Source organism: Clarias gariepinus, chromosome 28 (assembly GCF_024256425.1).
Source record: "Clarias gariepinus isolate MV-2021 ecotype Netherlands chromosome 28, CGAR_prim_01v2, whole genome shotgun sequence".
In the NCBI taxonomy this organism is placed as follows: Eukaryota; Metazoa; Chordata; class Actinopteri; order Siluriformes; family Clariidae; genus Clarias; species Clarias gariepinus.
In genome coordinates this window covers 766,039-789,315 of record NC_071127.1, presented here as the reverse complement: position 1 = coordinate 789,315, position 23,277 = coordinate 766,039, and the positions used below count along the sequence as shown (strand labels likewise).

General features: G+C 38.5%; 1 protein-coding gene across 1 annotated transcript in view; it reads left to right on the top strand.

The window, feature by feature from the left end:
• Positions 1-19,869: 19,869 nt before the first annotated feature.
• LOC128515567 (alpha-tectorin-like) overlaps positions 19,870-23,277 on the top strand; it is a 29,063-nt gene continuing 25,655 nt past the window's right edge. Inside the window, exon 1 of the mRNA XM_053489656.1 lies at positions 19,870-19,915. Coding sequence (XP_053345631.1) covers positions 19,870-19,915 — 46 coding nt within the window. The remainder of the gene's footprint in view (positions 19,916-23,277) is intronic.

Genomic DNA, 23,277 nt, shown 5'->3' with positions numbered 1-23,277 from the left:
ACTCCGGCAGGACTAACAATGACATCATAACTAAAATGGGAGGAGCAAGAAGGAAACACAGACATGAGGGGAAACTGAGATGTAAAGCAAACAATCACCTCACCGTCAGCAAACCTGAGTGATCAATGAGAATGAGGAAGACAGCATCCAAACATACCAGTTCACCATAATACTCTACGTCCATGAGTCCCCCAGATCTGCTCCTTTACCATGCATGTGGTCCTATGACTAGAACTTCTGTCTTATCAGGATTAAGCCAAAGGAAGTTAAATAAATTGAGCAATGTGTGAAGGACATAAGAGACTGGATGCAGAAGAAAGTTAATTAACTTTATATGTCTCAGCAAAAACAGATGAAAAAAAAAACAACTCAAAAAAGTTGAGCAATGTGTGCAGGACATAAGAGACTGGATGTTAATTATCTTCCTTCTTCTCAATCCTAACCACACAGAAGTTCTGGTCATAGGACCGCATACAGCTAGAAGTAAGATTCTAGATCACTCTGTAACTTTAAATTTACAAAATTGTCAAAAAGTTTTAATTGCTATTATTTTCTATTTCACTTTATGATTTTCTTTTCTTTTATGTAAAGCACTTTGAATTACCATTGTGTATGGAATGTGCTATACAAATAAACTTGCCTTGCCTTAGATGGCCTTTCTGTTCCATCAGGTGCAACAGTGAAAGACCTCGATGTGATTATAGATTCTAGCCTTTCATTTGAAGCTCATGTAGATAATATTACCAGGATAGCATTCTTTCACCTCAGAAATATTGCCAGGATAAGAAATATATTGTCACTAAACCATGCATGTTCATGCTTTTATCACCTCTAGGTTGGACTATTGTAATGCCTTACTGTCTGGTTGTTCAACTAGGTGCATAAATAAGCTTCAATTAGTCCAGAATGCAGCAGGGAGGGTCCACAATGGGACCAGATTGTCACAAACACATTCATACATAGTATGATATTAAGTCCAGACCCCATTCAGAACAAAGGCTTTACACAGTGGTCCGAGTCTCCCATTATCAGTATTAGACCTCAGAGAGAAATTAATGATGACTCTGGATAGAAAAACTGTTTTGACATTGCTTATGCTTATCAAAATGATGTCAAGAAAGGCCTTTTTTTTGTTGCTTTATTTGTACATCTACATCTGTATTTCTATATCTATATACCTATATCTATCTATCTATCTATCTATCTATCTATCTATCTATCTATCTATCTATCTATCTATCATATATTAATTTTTACAGCTTGGTGTTTACAAGTTGTAAGCTGGATTCAAACACATTATTTTGATGTTTAAAAATTTAAGTGCAGTTACAAGAAGTGTAGAGGTGAATAGGGAACAAATGAGTTAGAATAATAGTCACAAATTCCTTCTTGTATGTGAAATATGTCACCAAACCTGCTGGAGCAGTGGTTCCTGAGCGAGCCTGATGTGTGAGTTAAAATCGTTTTAATCTGGTGATGAATGAATTCAGTCTGATCAAGAACAGATTAATATTATTTCTACACATCTTACGAACAAACTACTCTTTCTTTATTTCTTTCTCTTTTATTTCTTATACACAAAATGCATGTGGAAACCTGACCCTTACCATTATTTTGGGGTTTAAAGGATAAGATTCACTAGATCGGTGAAAAGTAAATGGACTAACTGTACATTTCTTTGTCAAACAATGAGTGCAACAGAATATCCAACTAGTAAAAAATCTAAAAACATCTATGACACATGCACGCACGCACACACACACACGCACGCACGCACGCACGCACGCACGCACACACACACTCACACACTGTGTGTGCCCATTGAAAGTCAATTAAAAGTCAATTAATTTGTATTTCTAGAGCACATTTAAAAGCTGTAGCTCTCCAAAGTTGAACAGCTAAGAGGAAAAAAAAGAAATAAAAAAGTACAAAATTACAAAACAACAGCACATTCAACATTACAACAGCACAAAACAGGGTCACATAAAGCAAAACTCTCTAAAAGATAATGCAAAACATAAATCCCCTTAGTGTGAGTAAAATAAGTAGGTACAGTCTGAGACCGTGTCTCACTAAAATATTCAGTTGTATCAGATTTGTTAATGATGTCATCGTGAAAAACATTTTATTTCCTCTATATCTGCCCCTGAGTCATCCTGCATTGCCTGTCCGGGTGTTTCAATCTTTCACTTTGACACACAACCCCGGTTAAGATCGTAGTCATGTATTTTAAAATATGTAACCAAACCTGCTGGAGCGGTGGTTCCAGATCAAGGCTGATGTTTGAGGAATAGTAACAAATTGTTTAATTAGGTGATGAAGTCACTCAACAAAAGACTGACGTTCTCATGAAGAAACTTTAAAAGTTTTTTTATATTATTAAATATACACCAAAAGCACGTGGCGACCTGACCCTCACTGTTATTTTGGGGTTTAAAGGATAAGTTACAGTAAATGGGTGTTTGAAGGTTAATGTAAAGAGGTGAAAAATTAATGCACATATATATCGCTTTCTCAAACAATGAGCAACCCAGAATAAAATTTATCTTTTGCTTTGCACTATGTCACATGTAAGAACATATGAAGCTGAGAAGAATTAAACAATATGAAGCAATATTTTATTTTTTCAAATCAACAAAATGGAGGTTTTTTCTACACCACTGACTAGATACTGCACAAGAGAACAATTAAAGACATGTGACATTTATTAGTCATACTCACATCCAAACGGGGGAAGTTAGGAAAAGTTTAGATCTACTCTAAAGATTAAATATATTAAGAAACTTTCTTGTAACAAAAACGTTGGTAAACGATATTTTAAAAATTTCGTTTTTATGTGTGCTTAGCCTCCACTACAGCCATAGCAGTCATTTATTAGTAGAAGATCCCTGCCTGAAGTGTAAGTGCTTAACATGTGGCTGATGAACTGTGGAATCAGACAATATAGTGACTTAAACAGTACAAATGTTTAGTCTATATTTGTTTTAAAGCCATTGCAGAGGTGACTGGTGAAATACTGACTCTTATTCTTTTACCTGTAAGAAATCTAGCACCATTCTGGATAAGGTCGGGATGAGAAGGGGATGACAGACTAATTCTCAGATATAAAGGGAAACGCAATTTTCTATTTCAAATGTAAAATATTTTTGAGCCATTATACATGAAAGAGAGAAAAACCCTAACCCAAAGAAAACTACATCAGACTAGTTCTCATATAGCTGGAATAAGCTGTTTGTTACCATTGACTTGGCAACAAAGAAAAACAGGACAGGGCATAAAATTTAAAATCCATGGGAAAAAGGAATGGGCTTACCATTCTGTCCCATGATTAAGGATATTGTCATTGGTTATATTAAAGGCAGTGGTAAGGTCAAGAATAATTAAATTTCACAGTAAACCAAATTAGGTGAAAGCAATAGGTCATCATTCAGTTTAAGAAGAGCACCTCTGTGTTGTTATGCATACTAAAGCCTGACTGGAACTTATCCAGAATGTAATTTTCACATTGGGAATAGACAAGAACAGCAGTTTTAAGATTGGACTGTAATAATTCAAAAGGCCTGGTCCAGTTTAGGCTTTTTAATAAGTGGTTTAATAGAATAAATCACAAAAAAGGGACAGATCCCCTGGTGATGCTACAGTTAATGATGTTGACAACATTGGCACACAAACAGCATAAAACCCAAATTTTATGATGTGAAGAAATAATCTCCAACAAGTAAGTTAACCTAAACATTTTCACTATAAATAACTGGAATGCAAAGCTCGGGTATGTTTCCGATAACAGGCATTTAACCTGACATCTAAGAATGTTTACCAGACCTCCACCCCTTTTAAATTTTCTCAAAGAGATGACAACTTGAGAATCTGAAGAAGAAAGTTCAGAAAGCAGGTTAAAATCCTTTGGGGTAGGCGAGGTTTAAGTTACAAACAAAAAGTCAAAACAAAAGTGAATTGGATTGAGTTCAATCATGTGTTGATAAGAGTTATCCTCACTGAGGAAAACTTACAGCTGGTGAGGGCTAAAACGTCATTAAGTCGAGATTCTGATAATAAATTCCCTTCTACAGATGTGCAGTCTCATTAGAAGGACACCAGGACCTTGGGAGGTGTTGGGGATTTATGGAGGAATTGCAGCAATTTGGCCTACAATGCCAGCGGGTAATGGCAGGAAGAACTGAAGGGACTCTGTACCCCACAATTAAACCTGCACACTCCTGCAACAGAGGCTCAGATATCAAGGAGAGCTTGCCCGTCATGAATTAAGTTAGACAAAGTGGTATGATCGAAGAGAGGGAAAGAAAAAAAAACTCATTTAAAAAACTTGCAAGGGACACAACAATGCTGGTTACTCACAGGAAGCAAGAAGCTGCTGAAAAACACTAAGGCGCTATCGTGTTTCTGAGTCTCTATAAATGTACTCAGAAGTGCCTACAATGCTTTCAAAAATCTAACCTCTTATCATGCAAGGCAAATTAGACAATTGTTTCCCCTCACTCACTCACTCACTCACTCACTTATCGTCTATACCCCTTTATCCTGTATTTAGGGTCGCGGAATTGTTTCCCAAAGAAAAGATATATTACAATTACAACTGTCCTTTAAATTTGTCACCTTGCCAAATTCACACAGCATATATTCAATACATTTTAGGTCAGCATTCAATAATGTTAACTTAAGTCAGCATAGCTTGAGCTCAATTAGCACACAATTAACCAGGTGGAAACACTAGGAGTCAAAATTTATCACACACCAATCAGAACCTTCGATGGATAGATAAAAGGGCCAAAGTCAGCTCATTCAGGTTTGAAACAATGGATCCAAAGAGATGCAAAGGAAGAGGACGTGGTGGAGAAAGAGGACGTGGTGGAGGAGGAGGACGTGGTGGAGGAAGAGGACGTGGTGGAGGAAGAGGATGTGGTGAAAGAGGAGGAGGAGGTGGTCTAGGACAACAGGAAGGTGGTGGAGGAGGAGGGAGAGGTGGAGGAGGAGGAGGACGTGGTGAAGGAGGTGGAGGTGGAGAACGATGGCGACAAGGAAGGGGAAGAGCAAGGGCAAGAAGACAGTCAGTCTCGGATGAAATTCGAGCCACTTTAGTTGACCATGTCCTTGTCCATGGGATGACTATGAGGGAGGCTGGGCAACGAGTACAACCAAATTTGAGTCGCTTCACTGTTGCCTCCATCATCAGAACCTTCAGGGAGGAAAACAGGTAGGAGTACTTGCAGTAAGACTGCTTTGTACAGTAACTTTTAAGTTACTGAACTTATGTTTTTTGAGTTTCAGTATGTTTCCATTATTTTCCTGTAAAAAGAATGTGTGACAGTTACAGTAATGAGTGCTTCTATTTTTGTAGGACACAGAGACAACCACCTGGTGGAGGCAGGTTAAGGCTTTTGTCGGAGGAGCAAGAGAGGGAACTTGTAAACATGGTAATTGCAAATAATGTAATCCGCCTGCAAGAGATTCAAAGGAGAGTGATTGAGGATGATCATCTTTTTCGAGGCATAAATGCCATCAGCCTCTCCACAATTGACCGCATCCTCCGAAAGAATTAATTCCGGATGAAACAGGCATACCGAGTCCCTTTCGAACGAAACTCTGACAGAGTGAAAAACCAACGTGTGGAATATGTTCAGGTATGAGTTTTGATATTGTATAAAGTATTGTGTACCATCACAGCATGGCAGTTTCAGCACTCTTAAACTGTGGTTCAGGGTACCGATTGACTCTACTGTGTTATGTGTTTTGCAGAGAATCTTTGAGATTGAAGGACGGCCTGTTCCCCATGAAATAATCTTTGTGGATGAGGCAGGTTTTAACCTGACCAAAAGAAGGAAAAGGGGGAGGAACATAATTGGCCATCGGGCTGTTGTAAATGTCCCTGGTCAGCGTGGAGGGAATGTCACTATGTGCGCAGCCATCAGCCAACGAGGGGTACTCCACCGCCATGCCGTACTAGGACCCTATAACACTATGCTTCTCCTTGCTTTTCTTGATGTTCCAGCTGGACTACAGGGAACCAGCACAGCCAGAGCAGCCTCACTACGTTGTTGTGTGGGATAACGTCAGCTTCCATGGCGCTGCTCTGGTTCGTGACTGGTTTACCAATAACCCAAGGTTTTCTAATATCTTTCTGCCTGCATACTCTCCCTTTCTAAACCCAATAGAGGAGTTATTTTCGGCATGGCGGTGGAAAGTGTATGACCGAGAACCTTATGTCCGTGTTCACCTCCTTCAGGCCATGGAAGAAGCCTGCCTAGACATATCAGTAGATGCATGCCAGGGGTGTATCAGGCATGCAAGAGGATTTTACCCCCGCTGCCTGGCTAGGGCCAATATAGCCTGTGATGTGGATGAGATTCTCTGGCCTGACCCAGACCAAAGACAAGATGCTGAGGTGGAATAATGTTTTTTGGTGTGTGTTGTACTGTATAGTACATGAATAAAAATGTGCCACTGTACATACATTGGTTGCGTCTTTTGTGTTCATCATGTGAAAAGGTTTTTGAAGGGGAGAACCATAAGCAACCTAATTGTTTTGGAACTATTGTTTTGAATTAATTGTACCAGTGGGCAAAACTCTGTTGTAGTGTGTGTGCTTTTGAGGGCTTGTGTTTGATGTCTGAGGGCAAAGTTTGGTTTTTCAGCAAGAGTGAATAGTTTTGAGTGTAGAGCTTCATTTTGACCTGAAAATAGGATGTTTGGGAAATTGAGTGAGATGTTATGGATTTGTGTTTACTGTTGTGAGAATATGAGGCATAGTTCCAAGAAATGTGTTTTAGCAATCGAGAAAAACTGTAATTGATCTTAAATGCTCATTATTTTGCTGTCCTTAAAAACCCTTCCCTGACATGATGGAAGACAAGGGAATAAGAAAACCGAAAGGAGGTAGAGGTGTTGCAGGAGGAATAAGATAAAAGAGAGAAAGAAAGCGGACAAGCATTAAATATTCTAGGAGTTTAATCAGGTGGACCTTTATTTGTTTTTGACACTTTTGAAAATGGTCATTGTCACAAATCAGCTTTACATAATCAAATGAAAATTATGGAAATTTGTATGAAATGTGTGAGAATATACATGAATCAGAATGATCAGTCCGTCCCGGATGAACAAGCCGAGGGCGACGGTGCTGAGGGAAAAACTCCCTGAGATGTCAATAGAAAGAAACCTTGAGAGGGAACCCATCCTCATTTGGGTGATAACGGATAGCCGGGATTGATCTTCAGTCATACCGTGTGTTAGGAGGCTGGAAATTCAGTATAACAGGATTGTTTAAACGTGTTTAAGATATGGTGTTTTGTCATTAAAGGCTCAGGGACAAAACTATAGGGAATTCCAGTCATGAACTATCAAGTGACTGCAGTCACACGTCCTCAGAGAACAGCTGTCTGCATCAGCCCGAGGACAGGACCGTCTTCATGGTAAAGTGGAACCGTCCCCAGTCACTACATGCATCCCAAGCAGACCACACGGGGCGTCCATGTGATGAGATCTCCAGCTTGAAGTGGGACACCAGGACGAGTCAGACAGGTCCAGAGGGCAGAGGGGGATCACTGGCAGCTCACGAGAGACATGTATAGTGAAAGAAAGAGAGACAGGGAGAGGGAAAGAGAGCGAGATAGGGAGAAGAGGAGGAGAGTTGATAGTTAGGTATGGTCAGAGTCACACAATGTATAATGTAAATGTATATTAACTGTAGAGTCCAAGCAGAGACTCCGGCAGGACTAACTATGACATCATAACTAAAAGGGAGGAGCCAGAAGGAAACACAAACATGAGGGGGAACTGACATGTAAAGCGACCAATCACCTCACCGTCAGCAAACCTGAGTGATCAATGAGAGTGAGGAAGACAGCATCCAAACATACCAGTTCACCATAATACTCTACGTCCATGAGTCCCCCAGATCTGCTCCTTTACCTAAGGATAATCTATTTATAAAAATGCTTGGCTAACTTATTAATAAGGAGAAAAGAAACAATTGAGAGTGACATCCAAAAATTTGAAGGCATCACTGGAACTGGCTGACATCTGTGTTCTACAGTCTACAGTACAAAAACTCTGAACAGGTTGTTTATGGTAGGACACCACATAGGAAGGATAAGTGATATAGAAATGTTTATTATTTCTAAGCTTTGGTAATATGAATGTAAATGTTTGTCTTACCAATAAAGCACATTTCAAGCTTCAATCTAGATAATGACTGAGTAAGCAAGTAAATTTCTCTTTTAAATAATTGAAATATCAATTTATTAATGACCACAACATTTCTGTCTTTTTCATTACTAACAGAAATGATGAGGACTTTCATTTAACAAAAATATTTCATAAATAATAGCTTCATTCATCTTCATTAAGTTACCATCAACTATTTTATGTACACTGTTACAGATTCTTTTAATTAAATTGTAATTAAGTTATTTGTTCAAATATAATATTAAACAGTCACACTGCTGATATTATGGGTCAAAAAAGAACATTATCAACTATGTTACCCAATAATACAGATAACCAGTCATCATTTACATTATCCATCTATACAGTATACACTTATTAGCCATAACATCATGACCACTAGAAAAGCTAATGCATCACAATCCACCATGTTTGGCGCTTAGCCGGCAAAGGACCCAAGGTCGTTGATTTGTCCTCCACACTCCCCAGGTGTTAACCTGACCGAGCACCCATAAGATGTGCAAGTCAAACATGTCAATTCCACAGAGGCACCACCCCACATCCCACAGCACCCAAAGGATCTTGACATATTGGTGCCAGACACCAGAGCACACCCCCAGAAGTCCTGGGGGTATTTAAAGAACCAGAGAGAACTACAACACAGGTGTGATTAAAATGTCTGCCACGGAGAATAATGAGATTATTTGGGATTAGGACAAATCATTTTATTTAATTAATAACAGTTAAACTGAGTAAAATCCTTTACCTAATAAATTACTAATGTTTAAGTTTTGCAACTAGCAGATATGTTACACTGAAGATTTTTACATGACCCAATATTTGTTCTATTGAGAAAGAACATTGTTTTTCTACCTTTTTCTTTTTGTGAAGTGACCCCGAATTATACATATACATATAAGAATAATTGAGCATTAGTTTAATAAAAAAACATTTAAATTAAATGTCAAAACTTGTCCAGCGCAACATGTATTTAAAGTATTTAGTTTAAAATTGGCAATGATACACGGAAGGTGTGAATGATTCACCTAAAACTGGTTTTGCACATTGTTTCAGAAACAATTCAGGGCCCTCCCACTTACACAAACCATAAAAGATGCTGAGTACGGGAAAGCCGCTTAGGGTACAGGAAGAGTAGGAGTAGCATCAGTACTCACATGTACCTCTAAACTTAGAGTCAATAAAATATACAGAGAGAGAGAGAGAGAGACGGCCATCCTGAGTGTGCTGTGCAGGCAAGGAGGTAAGAACACAGATCCTTTTTTCTTTTTCTTGACTTTTTTAATAAAAAAAAAGTTTAATTATCTTATCTAAGTGGGTAATAACATTAAATTACTGGCACATCTTAATGTGCACATTGAATATATAAATAAGTTGTAATATAAATAAAAAAAAGAGAAGAAAATAAAGCAAAAAAAAAAAGTTTCCTGTGTAGAAACTCTTTTAATTAATGTGCAGTCATGGTGGCTTATTAGATTCAACAGTTTGGCTATTAACTATAGACACATGTCTACATTCATAATGCAATATCAGAGAGGAAGATCCCCGTAAATATATATATATATATTCCCCTACAGAAGCATTTGGAGCAGGTTGTGGAGAAGATATTGTATAGATATATATATATATATATATACAGAGGGGTCCAATAATGTTTATACTTCAATCTACAGTATACGCTTCTCCTCTGACAGTCACATGATCAACATCAACCACTGTGTGACTACTGACATCTATAGAGGAAGCATAATACTACACATTGTCGCCATAATTCAATTGGAGTTTTAAAAAAGGGCATAATAAACAAAATGTGTGCTTACATAGTCTGGGCCCTGCATGTGTGTGTGTGTGTGTGTGTGTGTGTGCTTAAACCTTTTTTTGTTGACAGAGTCATACACAATGAGGGGTCTAATACTATTGGTTATACTGTTAATATACGGTAAGGTTCTCTCTCTCTCTGTCACACACACACACACACACACACACACACACACACACACACACACACACACACACACAGAAGTAAGAAGGAGGTACAGAATGTGGCATAGGTCACTAACCAGAATGACACAACAGCCAGTTCACTACTAACTAAATCAATTTCTTTTTTTTTTCTTTTTTTTTTTATAAATTTAGTCCTGTCCAATTCTTTTTTCCCCGATTTTCTCCCTAATCTAGTCGTGGCCAATTCCTCCCCGTCACTAGGGGGCTCCCACACACATCAAGGCTACTACAACCACTCAGTCGGGAGGACGAAAGCTATCCCGTGTTTCCTCCGAACCGCGTGACGTCAGCCGACCGCATCTTTTCGAACTGCTCGCTCACGCACCGTTAGGGGCGGAGTAACACACTCGGAGGAAAGCGCTAGCCGCTCCTTCCGTGTGCGCGAGCTCACAGACGCCCCTGATTGGCTGTAGCGCCGTGACTAATGTGGGAGCGCAAGTACCTCTCATCCCTCCCCCCTGAGAGAGCTCGGCCAATCAGCTCTCTCTGTGCCTCCGGCTGTGAGAGGAAAACAGCATCACCCAGGGTTCGAACCAGCGACCTCCGGATGATAGGGCGAGCGCTTTACCACTGCGCCACTCGGAGGCACTAAATCAATTTCTAATCAGAATTTCTGTGGCATCTCATGCAGTGTAAAGGATATTACATATCATCAAACGATATCTATAGTTCTTAAGGGGGGGAAATCTCTTGTTCCTTATCACTAACTCTGCTAAAGAAAAGGAAAAGAAGCCTGATGAATATTATGATCACATTATTTATTCAGACGAGACCAAGATTAATTTGTTATGTTCAGAGGGGGTCCAGCATGTTCGGTGTGAACTTGGTCAGGACTACCACAGTGAACAGACATTAAAAACAGAGAAACACCCAGGTGAGATGAACAGGATTGGGCTGTACAGTATCTGTGAAAGAGGTGTAGATATGATTGACACCTTAAACTACTTTAACTCTTAATCAGTTGGAACCTATCCCCCCTGCAAGGTGTTTCCAACATGCTCTGCACCAGGCATTGGCAAAAAGAAGAAATGGAAAAATCACAGTCAAGCAGGAGAGCTAAAAGGGCAAAGCAAAACAAAAATACACCAAACTGCATGAACTGGTGAAGGCAAAGAGCTGCATTAACAGTGATAAAGCTGCACTACAGTGGTGGTCATGAGAAATAACCAAATGAACAGACTGATACCAAAGATTAGAGACAAGAATCCAAAGCTAAACACACCATCCAGCACGATCATGCACATGTTAAGGTGGTATTATAAACCTCATTCCTCCACATTTCATTTATTATAACTTTAATACATTCACATTGTGTTATTTTAACCTGGATCTAATCCAATTTCCTTAATGAGAATTCTTTGGTTTTTTTTTTTTCTAGCAGTGGAGGGTACTACGGCTCAAACAACAGGTACATTTATATTATTTTTTACTATTCAGGTTTCTTTACCCCTGCAGCTCAACACACTCAGCCACAGATACCCCGCAGCTCAACACACACTCAGTTACTAATACCCTACAGCCTCGGATACAAATAAAGGAACAGCTCCCTTTAAATTAACCACAAAAACCCAGAGCTAAACACAGAGTATATTATATTAATGTGAAACTTAAGCAGACACTATTTGGTATTATAAACCCTGTTAACACAGTGCATTCTTTATAGCCATCATACACTCACAATGTCTTATGTTTTCATTTCCTTAATGTCAATTATTTATGATGTATTTTTCTGCAGTGGTGCCGACTGAAACAGGTAAATTAATTTCAATTCCATTTTATTCATGAACAAATAATAAACACTACGTATTACATAACAAGAAATATAAACTCATTAATAAATACATTTTTGTTATTTGATTGATTGATAAAACTATATAATGTTATGACGAGGCAGATGTCATTCATAACTTCAACTATCACAAACTAACCAGAGGTAAAGCAGAAGACTTGGCAGTTAGTCTGTGTAAACCCAAACGCAGAAGTAGCGCGACTCGTCAGGAAAACCACGCGTATTATTATTAGAACTCTCTCCGAGCGAGAGCAAGAGATTACACAAATAAACCCGCGGTCTAACAACACACACTTGTCAGAAAAATAAACCCAAAATAAGTGAGGACTCACAAATAGCATGCGTGAAGGGTTTAAGTTGAGAAATGTGAAATACCGGATGGATTTGGAGCGCCGCAGGGAGCTGGAGCCAGTAGGTGACAGGGTTTATCCGGAGGGTGATGCGTTAGGGTCCGATGAATCTGGGTGATAGTTTTTCGTGACTCTGTGTGAAGGTGAAGATTTCTTCTTAAAAGCCATACTTTGTCACCTACATGGAACAATCGTCCCGAAGTGTGTCGACAGCGATGTTGGGTGGTGTAGCGGATGTTAGCTTGTTGGATAGCCTGATTTGCTTGATTCAACAGCCGTCGACAGCTGTGGACCAACTGTTGGGCTGACGATACATCAACCTCCGGTTCTTGGTGATTGAACATCAAAAGTTGAAAAGTGTGGCATACCTCAAATGGGCTTAGCCTCGTGGCAGACGAAACATGGAGGTGGTGTGAGAGCTCGGCCCAGATGTGGTAGCGAGCCCAGTGCGCGCAGCAATGTGCGTCCAGGGCTGATGAGGAACCGGAAGTGGTTGGAGTTCTCCTGATGTTGGTTGGTTAGTATCTTTAGCCCTGGCGCACACTGGACATGCCCGGACAAACTCATTGACATCCCTCGCGATGGAAGGCCACCAGAAATCATGTTGAAGAAATTGTAGGGTACGTTGTGGGCCCAGATGTCCCGAAATGGGAGACGAGTGGCCCCACTGGAGACCTTCTGCTATCATGGAGTTGGACTCGTAGAGTCATCAAGGTGTCACACCTGCCGGTTCGGTCTCTGTGGTCAGGTCCAACTGAAGTGGGGCGATAATCTGTAAGGTTGGAAGGACAGGTGCGGGGTCCGCCCGGGGGACGTCTTCCTCATATTGACGGGAGAGGGCGTCTGCTTTGGTGTTTTTGGACCCTGAGCGGTACAAGAGGTGGAAATTGTAATGTTCAAAAAACAGCCCACCGCGCCTGCATTGGGTTAAGCTGTTTCAGGTTTAGGATGGTGATGAGGTTTTGGTGATTGGTCCAGATGATGAATGGATCCCTGGCGCCCTGGAGACAGTGACGCCATTCCTTCAAAGCCCACTTTATGACCAGCAGCTTGCGGTCCCTTACTCTGTATCGCTGAGGATCCTCGCTCCTACAAGCGACACACACACTCACTTGCGCTCCTACGAGCAGCATACCACACACTGGCGCTCCTACGAGCGGCATACCACACACTCATGCTCCTATGAGCGGCATACCACACACTCATGCTCCTACGGGCGGCATACCACACACTCATGCTCCTACGAGCGGAGAAACTGTTGAAGTTGCTTTTCCCGGCCGGAGTGGACAAATAGCTCGGTGGTGCGCCGCTGATCCACAATAGGTGCAGTGCCCTTCTTTAAATCGCCGCTCCCGTTCTGCAGCAGTCAAGGAGGCACGTCCTAATTGCATGGGTTCCGCGGCTCCCGTGTCAACCACGACGGGAGGTGGAGATCCAACAGGTCCGGTGACTGTGGGGGTGAAGGTAGGTCGGGCGTCAGGAACCGGGGCGTGGGTGAAGAAAGTGGAGGAACGGGGCATGGTATATGATAGCGATGGCAGGGTGGGCGGCAGGGTCCGAGGGGCTGGCTTCAGACAAGAAAGCAGGCGTTGGTCTATTCAAAAGGCCGGTTGGATGAGACCCTCCAGCGTCGCGGGCAGTTCTTGTCCGGCGAGTTCATCCTTAATGCGGGAAGCCAGTCCCTTGTAGGAGGTCGTCCGGAGGGGGGACTCACCCCAGGTGGTCTGAATTGCAAGAGGGTACGGAAATCTGCGTTGTAACGGCTCACGGACGACCCTCCCTGCTGCGGAAGGACACTTTGGTGTCAGTTTCCACCTCGCCGGCAGAATGTTCAAAAGTAAGCTTTAGTTGGAACCCAAACGTTAAAGAAGTGCAAGTCGGCAGGATAACCATGCATATTATTATTAGAACTCTCTCCGAGCAAGAGCAAGAGTTTACACAAATAAACCCGCGTTCTAACAACACACACTTGTCAGGAAGATAAACCCAAAATAAGTGAGTACTCACGAATAGGATGTGAGGCGTCGGAACCAGCATGGGCAAACTCAATGACTGAGCGATGTGATGCGACCGTACTACTTCCGGGTACTTCCGAGTGCGCATGACGTCAACAGATTTATTTGCACAATGTTTTAAAAGAACAATAATAATAAAGATAGTTGCAAGCACCGATGAGTACCTGTGCCATCACACCCGGGCACGCCACACAACGCATGTGTCTAGTGTGTGTAATGAGTGTAGTGTTTGTGTAGTATGTCTGTGTAGTCTGTGTATAGTGTGTGTGTAGGATGTGTAGTGTGTGTATTTATTAGTGCTGATGTCATAAATGTGTGTTTTGCAAATGACCCAAAATATCTGACCTCGTGTTGAGTTGAGCCCATTGCATGCAGGATGAAAATTGTTCAGCTCAATGAGATCTAGAAGTTTACGAAGTTTGACACAATGTGTGAGCTCTACTGAATTCACAGAGTATATTATATTAATGTGAAACTTAAGCAGACACTATTTGGTGTTATAAACTCTGTTCAGTTAACACAGTGCATTCTTTATAGCCATAATACACTCACAATGTGTTATGTTTCCATTTACTTAATGTCAATTATTTATGGTGTATTTTTCTGCAGTGGTGCCTACTACAATTGAAACAACAGGTAAATTAATTTCAATTCCATTTTATTCATGAACAAATAATAAACAATACATATTTCATAGCAAGAAATATAAACTCATTAATACATACATTTTTATTATTTGATTATATTAATTTAGGATATTGTTGGTGTAATCTTTGTTGAGCTGTGGGGGTGTTTGTGGTTAAACATTGAGATTTTACAGCTCAAAACACGCTTAACCATGTCATGATTCAGGTGTTACTGGCTGTTGTTAACGCTGAGGGCTTAAGAAGGGCAGGCATGGACGCAGAGGGTTTTTAAAACAACAAAAGTCTTTTATTCGGAACAAAACAAACAAAACTAAATAAAACACACTGGCTCTTTAAACATAACCGACATACAGACTCTTTTAAGCATGACACTCCAGATCTTCTAAACCTGGCACACAGCCTTGTGCTCCTACGAGCAGTATACCTTACACCCACTTCTCACACCCACTTGTGTCGCTCCTACGAGCGACACACACACCCACTTCCACTCACTCTTAGGGCATACCCAGGTTTAGAGCATACACAGGCTTAGAGCCTAGACTAAAGACAAAGAGAACCACTAGAAATAGGGGAGAACCTCTAAAGACTAGAGGGAACCTAGAACCAAGAGGAAGAAACAAAAAACATGAGTAACTTGGAACAAGAGGACAAGAGACACACTAAACAATACTCACATAATATTAAGGTCAAACTAAAGATACACTTAACTACATACAACACAAACAAGCCTTCAGGGCCAGCTTAACACAAAACCCAATTTAAACAAAACAAAAGCCCACTAGACAGTATTAATGCTCGACCCAGTTTCCCAGAACTAACAGCTTTTTATAACCCTCTAATAAACCTCCTCGGTTCAGGTGAGCTCCATCATCATCTGACCGAGGTGCCTTCTGGGAAACTGAGTCTACAAACAGAACTACACAAACTAAATCATGATCATAGCCACAGTGCCCTCTAGGGGCGGTTCCTTACAAACCACGAGTACCCCAAGAGCTACTCAGGTAAAATGCACTTACTATATGCCACTTGTATTAATTCCTATCATGCCAAACCATGCTTAAGTGTATTTGCAGCCAGACCTGTTTGCTATTTTGAAACAACTAATTTGTAATAAGCATTTGTAAGTTATAATTACATTATTCAAAAGCACTAATTAAGATGTATTTTTATGTGAAAAAGTGGAACAACTTCAATTATACTTAGTACACTTAAAGTATATGGCTGTGTATGGACTGATATACATACTGGACACTGATTAATTAAATTAAAGTATATATAATGAATTTTGTTGTGTTAAAAATAAACAGGTAATATACCACAAATATATTCTTATTGCATAAGTAGCATGCTGTTATACCTCTGAAGGAATCCAATTACCAAAAAAAAAAACAAAAAAAAAAAAAACATTTTAGTTAATAAAAATATACTTGGTGTATCATATAGTACATACAATATTTTAAAATACTGTACAGCAAATGTTACCAGTACATTAAAGGGTTTTAGGACCTTTTACAAATGCTGAATGCATTTTCTACATTATAGCATGTTTTTAAAAAAATTTAATCAAAGACAGTTGAAACATCTTACAGCAGTAATGACGAGGCAGATGTCATTCATAACTTCAACAGATTTATTTGCACAATGTTTTAAAATAACAATAATGATAAAGATAGTTGCAAGCACTGATGAGTACCTGTGCCATCACACCCGGGCGCACCACATGACCTGTGTGACCTCTGAGCACATTGAGACCCGGACGCTGATGTCACTGTATATAACATAAGATAAAGGCATTGTCAAAGCTGGACGCGGCTTTCAGGTGCGCCAGGGTGGCGATGGCGCAGGTGCGTGTGTGTGTGTGTGTGTGTGTGTGTGTGCAAGCGTGTGCACGATGTGTAGTGTGTGTCTGTGTGTTTTTGTGTGTATGTAGGATAACTAGTGTTTGTGTAAGATGTGTTTAGAGTGTGTGTGTGTAGTGTGTGTGCATGCGCGCACGCACGTGTATGGTGTGTAGTGTGTATGTGTATGTGTGTGTGTGTGTAGAATATGTGTGTGTAGGATGTCTTTAGAGTGTGTGTGTAGTGTGTGTAGGATGTGGTGAGTGTGTGTTTGGGATGTGTAGTATATGTGTGTAGTATGCGTGTGTCTAGTGTGTGTAATGAGTGTAGTGTTTGTGTAGTATGTCTGTGTAGTCTGTGTATAGTGTGTGTGTAGGATGTGTAGTGTGTGTATTTATTAGTGCTGATGTCATAAATGTGTGTTTTGCAAATGACCCAAAATATCTGACCTCGTGTTGAGTTGAGCCCATTGCATGCAGGATGAAAATTGTTCAGCTCAATGAGATCTAGAAGTTTACGAAGTTTGACACAATGTGTGAGCTCTACTGAGTTCACAGAGTATATTATATTAATGTGAAACTTAAGCAGACACTATTTGGTGTTATAAACTCTGTTCAGTTAACACAGTGCATTCTTTATAGCCATAATACACTCACAATGTGTTATGTTTCCATTTACTTAATGTCAATTATTTATGGTGTATTTTTCTGCAGTGGTGCCTACTACAATTGAAACAACAGGTAAATTAATTTCAATTCCATTTTATTCATGAACAAATAATAAACAATACATATTTCATAGCAAGAAATATAAACTCATTAATACATACATTTTTATTATTTGATTGATTGATTGATTTAATGATAAAACTATTAAGTTATAACAATGACTTAAATAAAGCTTGACAAAAACATCACATTTCACACTGTTATACTGTTTGTGTAAATTTAATGCAATCAGAATATATTAGTGTTTCCATTACATTAAATTGTTTTTGTATTGATGAACACCAACAGGTAAATGAATTTCAATTTAGATTATACATATATGCTAGGATCTTAAAATCCACTGTTTAATTCAGGATATTGTTGGTGTAATTTTACTTGTATTAATTTCTATCATGCCAAACCATGCTGTGTTTGCTTACCAAGTGTATTTGCAGCCAGACTTATTTTATTTTGAAACAACCAATTTGTAATAAGAATTTGTAAGTTATAATTACATTATTCAAAAGCACTAATTAAGATGTATTTTTATGTAAAAAAGTGGAACAACTTCAATTATACGTAGTACACATAAAGTATATGATTGTGTATGTACTAATATACATACTGGACACTGAGCCACTCTCAGAGCTCACAGGCCTCCTAATGGCAGCAGATACCAACCTGTGTGTCGACTTTCCAAAAGGGCTCATAAGATAAAAAAAAATAAAAAAAACCCGCCTCATGCCTTAAGTCTCAATTTTTGTTATTTGATTCTCTGGTTGATTGTTTCAATGATAAAACTATATGTTTGAACTACCATAGATAAAGCTTTTTAACACAGCAGATTTCACACTGTTGTATTGTTGGTGGTATAAAGTAAACATGTTCAGTTTAACAGTAGCTCTGAATGATGTACTTTAAACAAATGCTCAGCCACAAATACCGCAGAACCAACTGCAAATTGGACCATAAATATCGTCACAACTCCCAAAAACTGTATTACAAAACTCTGCTTGAACACAGCTACAAATACGCATAAATACAAATAGCCGTAAGACACACACTCAAACAATAATAAACAAAAGGGTATCTAAAAAAAAGGTATCTAATAACTAATCACAACATTTCATAGCTCAACACAACCTCCATTATAAATACAGACAGAGTGTATTATTTTAATAATAAATTAAATCAAGCACTATTAGATATTGTAACCCTTTTTAGTCTCATTGCATTGATTATAGCCTTAATAAAATCCCATTGTGTTATGTTAAACTGGATGCAATCCCATTTCCCATTAATGTTAATTCCTTTTTCTTTTCTTGCAGTGGGCCCTCCTATAAGCCAGCCTCCACGTAAATACATTTTACTTTCAACTTCATCTATTAGCAAATAATAAATAATAGATATTTCCAAGAAACAATATAATTTACAATTTTTGATTCATCAGTTGATTTAGTTGTTTATGAAACTAAAGTTTAATCTAATGTAAATATACAAATTTGTTAAATATAAAAGTGTTTTACCACAGCTTAAAACATTTTACTTTACTTAACACTTTAAACCTCATGCAATCCCATTTCATCAATGTCAATTCTTTATGTTTTATTTCTTCCAGTGGAGCACACAACGACCCGATCCACAGGTAAATCAATTTTAATTAAAATTTTACCTGTAAACAAATAATAAACAATGAGAGATTGAGTGAGGTAAGATAATCAATTTTTTTTTTCAATATAGAAAACATAACCTCATGCATTAATTTGCTTATAATTATTATTTGATTGAGTGATTGGGTGATTGATTAATAGATTGATTGATTGATTGATTGATTAGTTTACCCCCCAAATTAGATTAATAGATTGATTGATTGATTGATTAGTTTTGATTGATTGATTAGTTAATCCCCGGAGAGCCAAATGCATGCTGAACCACAAATGCCACCACATCTCCCAAAAACCCAATTCAGTCACACTGCATACATAACAGACTTAATTAAGTCACAATATGTTATTTTAAACTGGATGCATTCCAATTTCCTTACTTTTATTTTTTCATTAATTGATTACTTTTAATTGCAGTGGGCTCTTCTTCATTTATTAAACTTCATTTATTATAAACAATAGACTTTTTCAAGAAACAATATCAGTTAAATGATTTTTTAATTCATCAGTTGATTAATATGTTTATAAACACTAAAGTTTTATCAATTTTTTTAGTGTAAATAGTTGGTTAAATATAACACTTTAACACATGTAAGGACATTTTACTTTACTTAACATTTTGAACTTCATGCAAACCAATTTTCTTTAATCAATTACTTATGTTTTTATTTCTTACAGTGGAGCACACAGCAACCCAATCAAGAGGTAAATAAATTTGAATTCCAATTTGATCTCTTAACAATACACTTTTTAAATTAAGAAATATAAACTCATGAATCAATGATGTTTGGTTATTTGATTGATTTGATGATAAAACTATAAGTTTTAACAATCAATTTCACTTAAGCAATTTAAGATAAAGATTTTTAACACAGCACATTTCACTCTGTTATATTACTGTTGGTACAAACATGTTCAGTTTAACAGTAGCTCTGATCTACTTCAAACACATCGTGATCATACACAAATACCCCAGAATCAATGCTCAGCCCCAAATCCTAAAAACTAGATGCAATTTCCTTAATGTTAATTCTTCAGGTTTTATTTCTTGGAGTGAAACTGAATCCAACCCAATTAGCAGCTACATTCATTTTAATTCCAATTGAATTTATAAACAAATAATAGACAATACATTTTTCAAAGAAAGAAATAAAAACTTAGTATAACTATAATAAATTAATAAATGATGGTTATTTGATACATTAATTAATTGACTGATTCTATGATAAAACTATATGTTTTAACTGTTAAGTAATCTTAAATATTTTTTTTAAAGATGAAGCTGTTGCACTTAGCACAGTTCACATTGTTATGCTGGTCATTTTTTAAAGTAAACTTGTTTGGTTTATCAGTAGCTTTACATGATCCAATTGGTTTAAAACTTTTCTTATCCTAGAAAAAAATCTTCTTTAACTCTAGATATTGATTGTGAAATTCAGATAACATTTAAGTGCTAAACCTTACAATGAGGTAAGTCCAGGAGTGCTACAGGTTCAGGTTACAGTACTTTACCCACACACCACAACACACACTCATAAATACACCCACAACTCAAATATCCCACAGCTAAATGCACACTTAACCACATTTAAGTTAAATCCTTTTTTTTTTTTTTTTTTTCATATAGCACTTTTACCAGTGGTAATTTTGACAAACAGCTTATTAGAATAAAATATATATATATGGAAATTAATTCAACAAGTATGAGGACTATGTTATTGTTATTGTACGTGTATGTTATTCACAAGTTCTGACGCGTGTCTTTATTGTTACACAGTGTCACTCACGACTCCAGACGTTGTTGATTTCTTTGTCTCTTGTTTTATTTTCAAAATCAAAGTACAACGGTTGTTACAGTTTCTTGCATAAATCCACTGTAGTCACGACATGTCATTTGCTGTGTTCTGTAGCTTCGGTAGATTACAGTTACAACAACTTATCTTACTGTATCCTTTAGCTCTCAGTATCACGGTCAAAAGCTTGTGTTCTCCACACCTTTCTGTATTCTTCCGTGTCTTAACAACAACAGAACAACTAACATGCGTGATAGACATGCAGCTACATAACTGTAAGATGATGTCACAGAACAACCTATGAAATGATGTCACAATACAACTTACGAGTATAATACTAAATGCTTAAACTAATAAACTGAAATGAAATAAACACAACAACAAATCACAAGAATGAAATATGACCCTTACATTTCCAGCCCCTAATTGACAGGCAGGAAGACTGACAATTACACACATTTTATTTATTTTTTTTTAACAATAGGGCCACAAAAATTAACTTTCTTAACGTTTTAAACATTTTGTTTATGGTTTAACTTATGGTATTCATATCGTTGCGTACCAAATGAAAGGAACGTAACTACTTTATAAGGTAATTAACAGTCCATTTCACATATGAGGCACAGCTTATCGATGGGTCTTTCCAGGGTGCTGGTTTTAGTTTTGACCAGTACACGTCTCACAAGTCCTTTTTTATCAGGGAACACTTTCGTGATCCGTCCGATGACCCATGAATTTCTTGGAGAAGACTCATCAATTATTAAAACTACATCTCCAATCGAGAGGTTTTTTCTCACTTGAAACCATTTTTGGCGCTCCTGAAGCAAGGGCAAATATTCACGCACCCATCGCTTCCAGAATAAGTCAGCAAGGTATTGAATTTGCTTCCACTTGCGACGTGCGTAAATGTCCTCTTTTTTGAAAAGTCCAGGAGGCAAGTTTGGCTGTTTTTTCATCAGCAGCAGGTGGTTAGGTGTCAGGGGCTCCAGGTCTGTGGGATCATCCGTAGCAGTGGTAAGGGGACGGTCGTTCATTATTGCTTCCACCTCATACAGGAATGTATGCAAGCTCTCATCGTTTAGTGTTTGTTCTTTTAGTACAGACCTCAAGATTTTTTTAACTGACCTTATCTGCCTTTCCCATATTCCACCGAAATGAGACCCAGCAGGAGGATTAAATATCCATTGTATCCCCTTTTGCATGAGGACGCCTTTTTGACTGATTCCACTGTTGGATAGCTTTACGCAATTCAATCTCAGCACCTATAAAGTTTGTTCCATTGTCACTTCTCATGACTGACACCTGGCCTCTTCTGCACACAAATCGTCGAATAGCATTTAAGCAGGAGTCTGTATCTAATGACTGCACAACTTCAATGTGCACGGCTCTTGTCGTCAGACAAGTAAACAATATGCCATATCTTTTAACATTACTTCTACCTCGTTTGACCTCGAAGGGTCCAAAATAGTCTACCCCTACGTTAGTGAACGGTGGGTGATCTGGTGTTATTCTATCACAAGGCAGTCCTGACATTTTTTGTTCGCTAGTCTTTGCTCTGATCTTTCTACATGTCACACAACTGGAAAGAAGTTTTCTTACCAGGGAATTTGCTGTCGGAATCCAGTATTTCTGCCGCAATTTTGAAAGCATGTAATTCCTTCCACAATGTCCAACCTCTTCGTGAATGTCTCTTAAGATTAAAGTTGTGATGTGTGAGTCTTTGAGTATAATGACTGGGTGTTTTACATGCTCGGGCATTGCAGACCTACCCAGACGTCCTCCAACTCTTAGCACTCCATCCTGCAGCACTGGATCTAGTTTGGAGAGACAACTGTTTCCTTTTACGGATGCATTACCCTTTTGTAACATGGAAATTTCATCTTTGAATTTTTGGTTTTGAACGAACTTAATAACCTCGTTTTCTGCTCTTGTTAAGTCCTTAATTGTTAGAGACTTATGGTTTTCTGTTATTGGTTCATCTGTGCATTTTCTAGCCTTTTTTGTTCTCTGTTTAAGCATGTCCTTGATACGAAGAATCCAGGCAACGGATCTTTTTAACTTGTACCAGTCAGAGTGATAGTTAATCAATTTACTCACGGCATCTGTGCTCTCTGTAGTCTTTACGAGATTCACTGAAGCTGAATGTTTAATCTCAATGTCATCCTCTTTTATTGACAGACCATGAATGTTCTCAGGCCATTTACACTCTGGTTCTTTGAGAAAGGAGGGACCATGGATCCAATTGTTGTTTTTTTATGAATTTTTTGCAGGAAA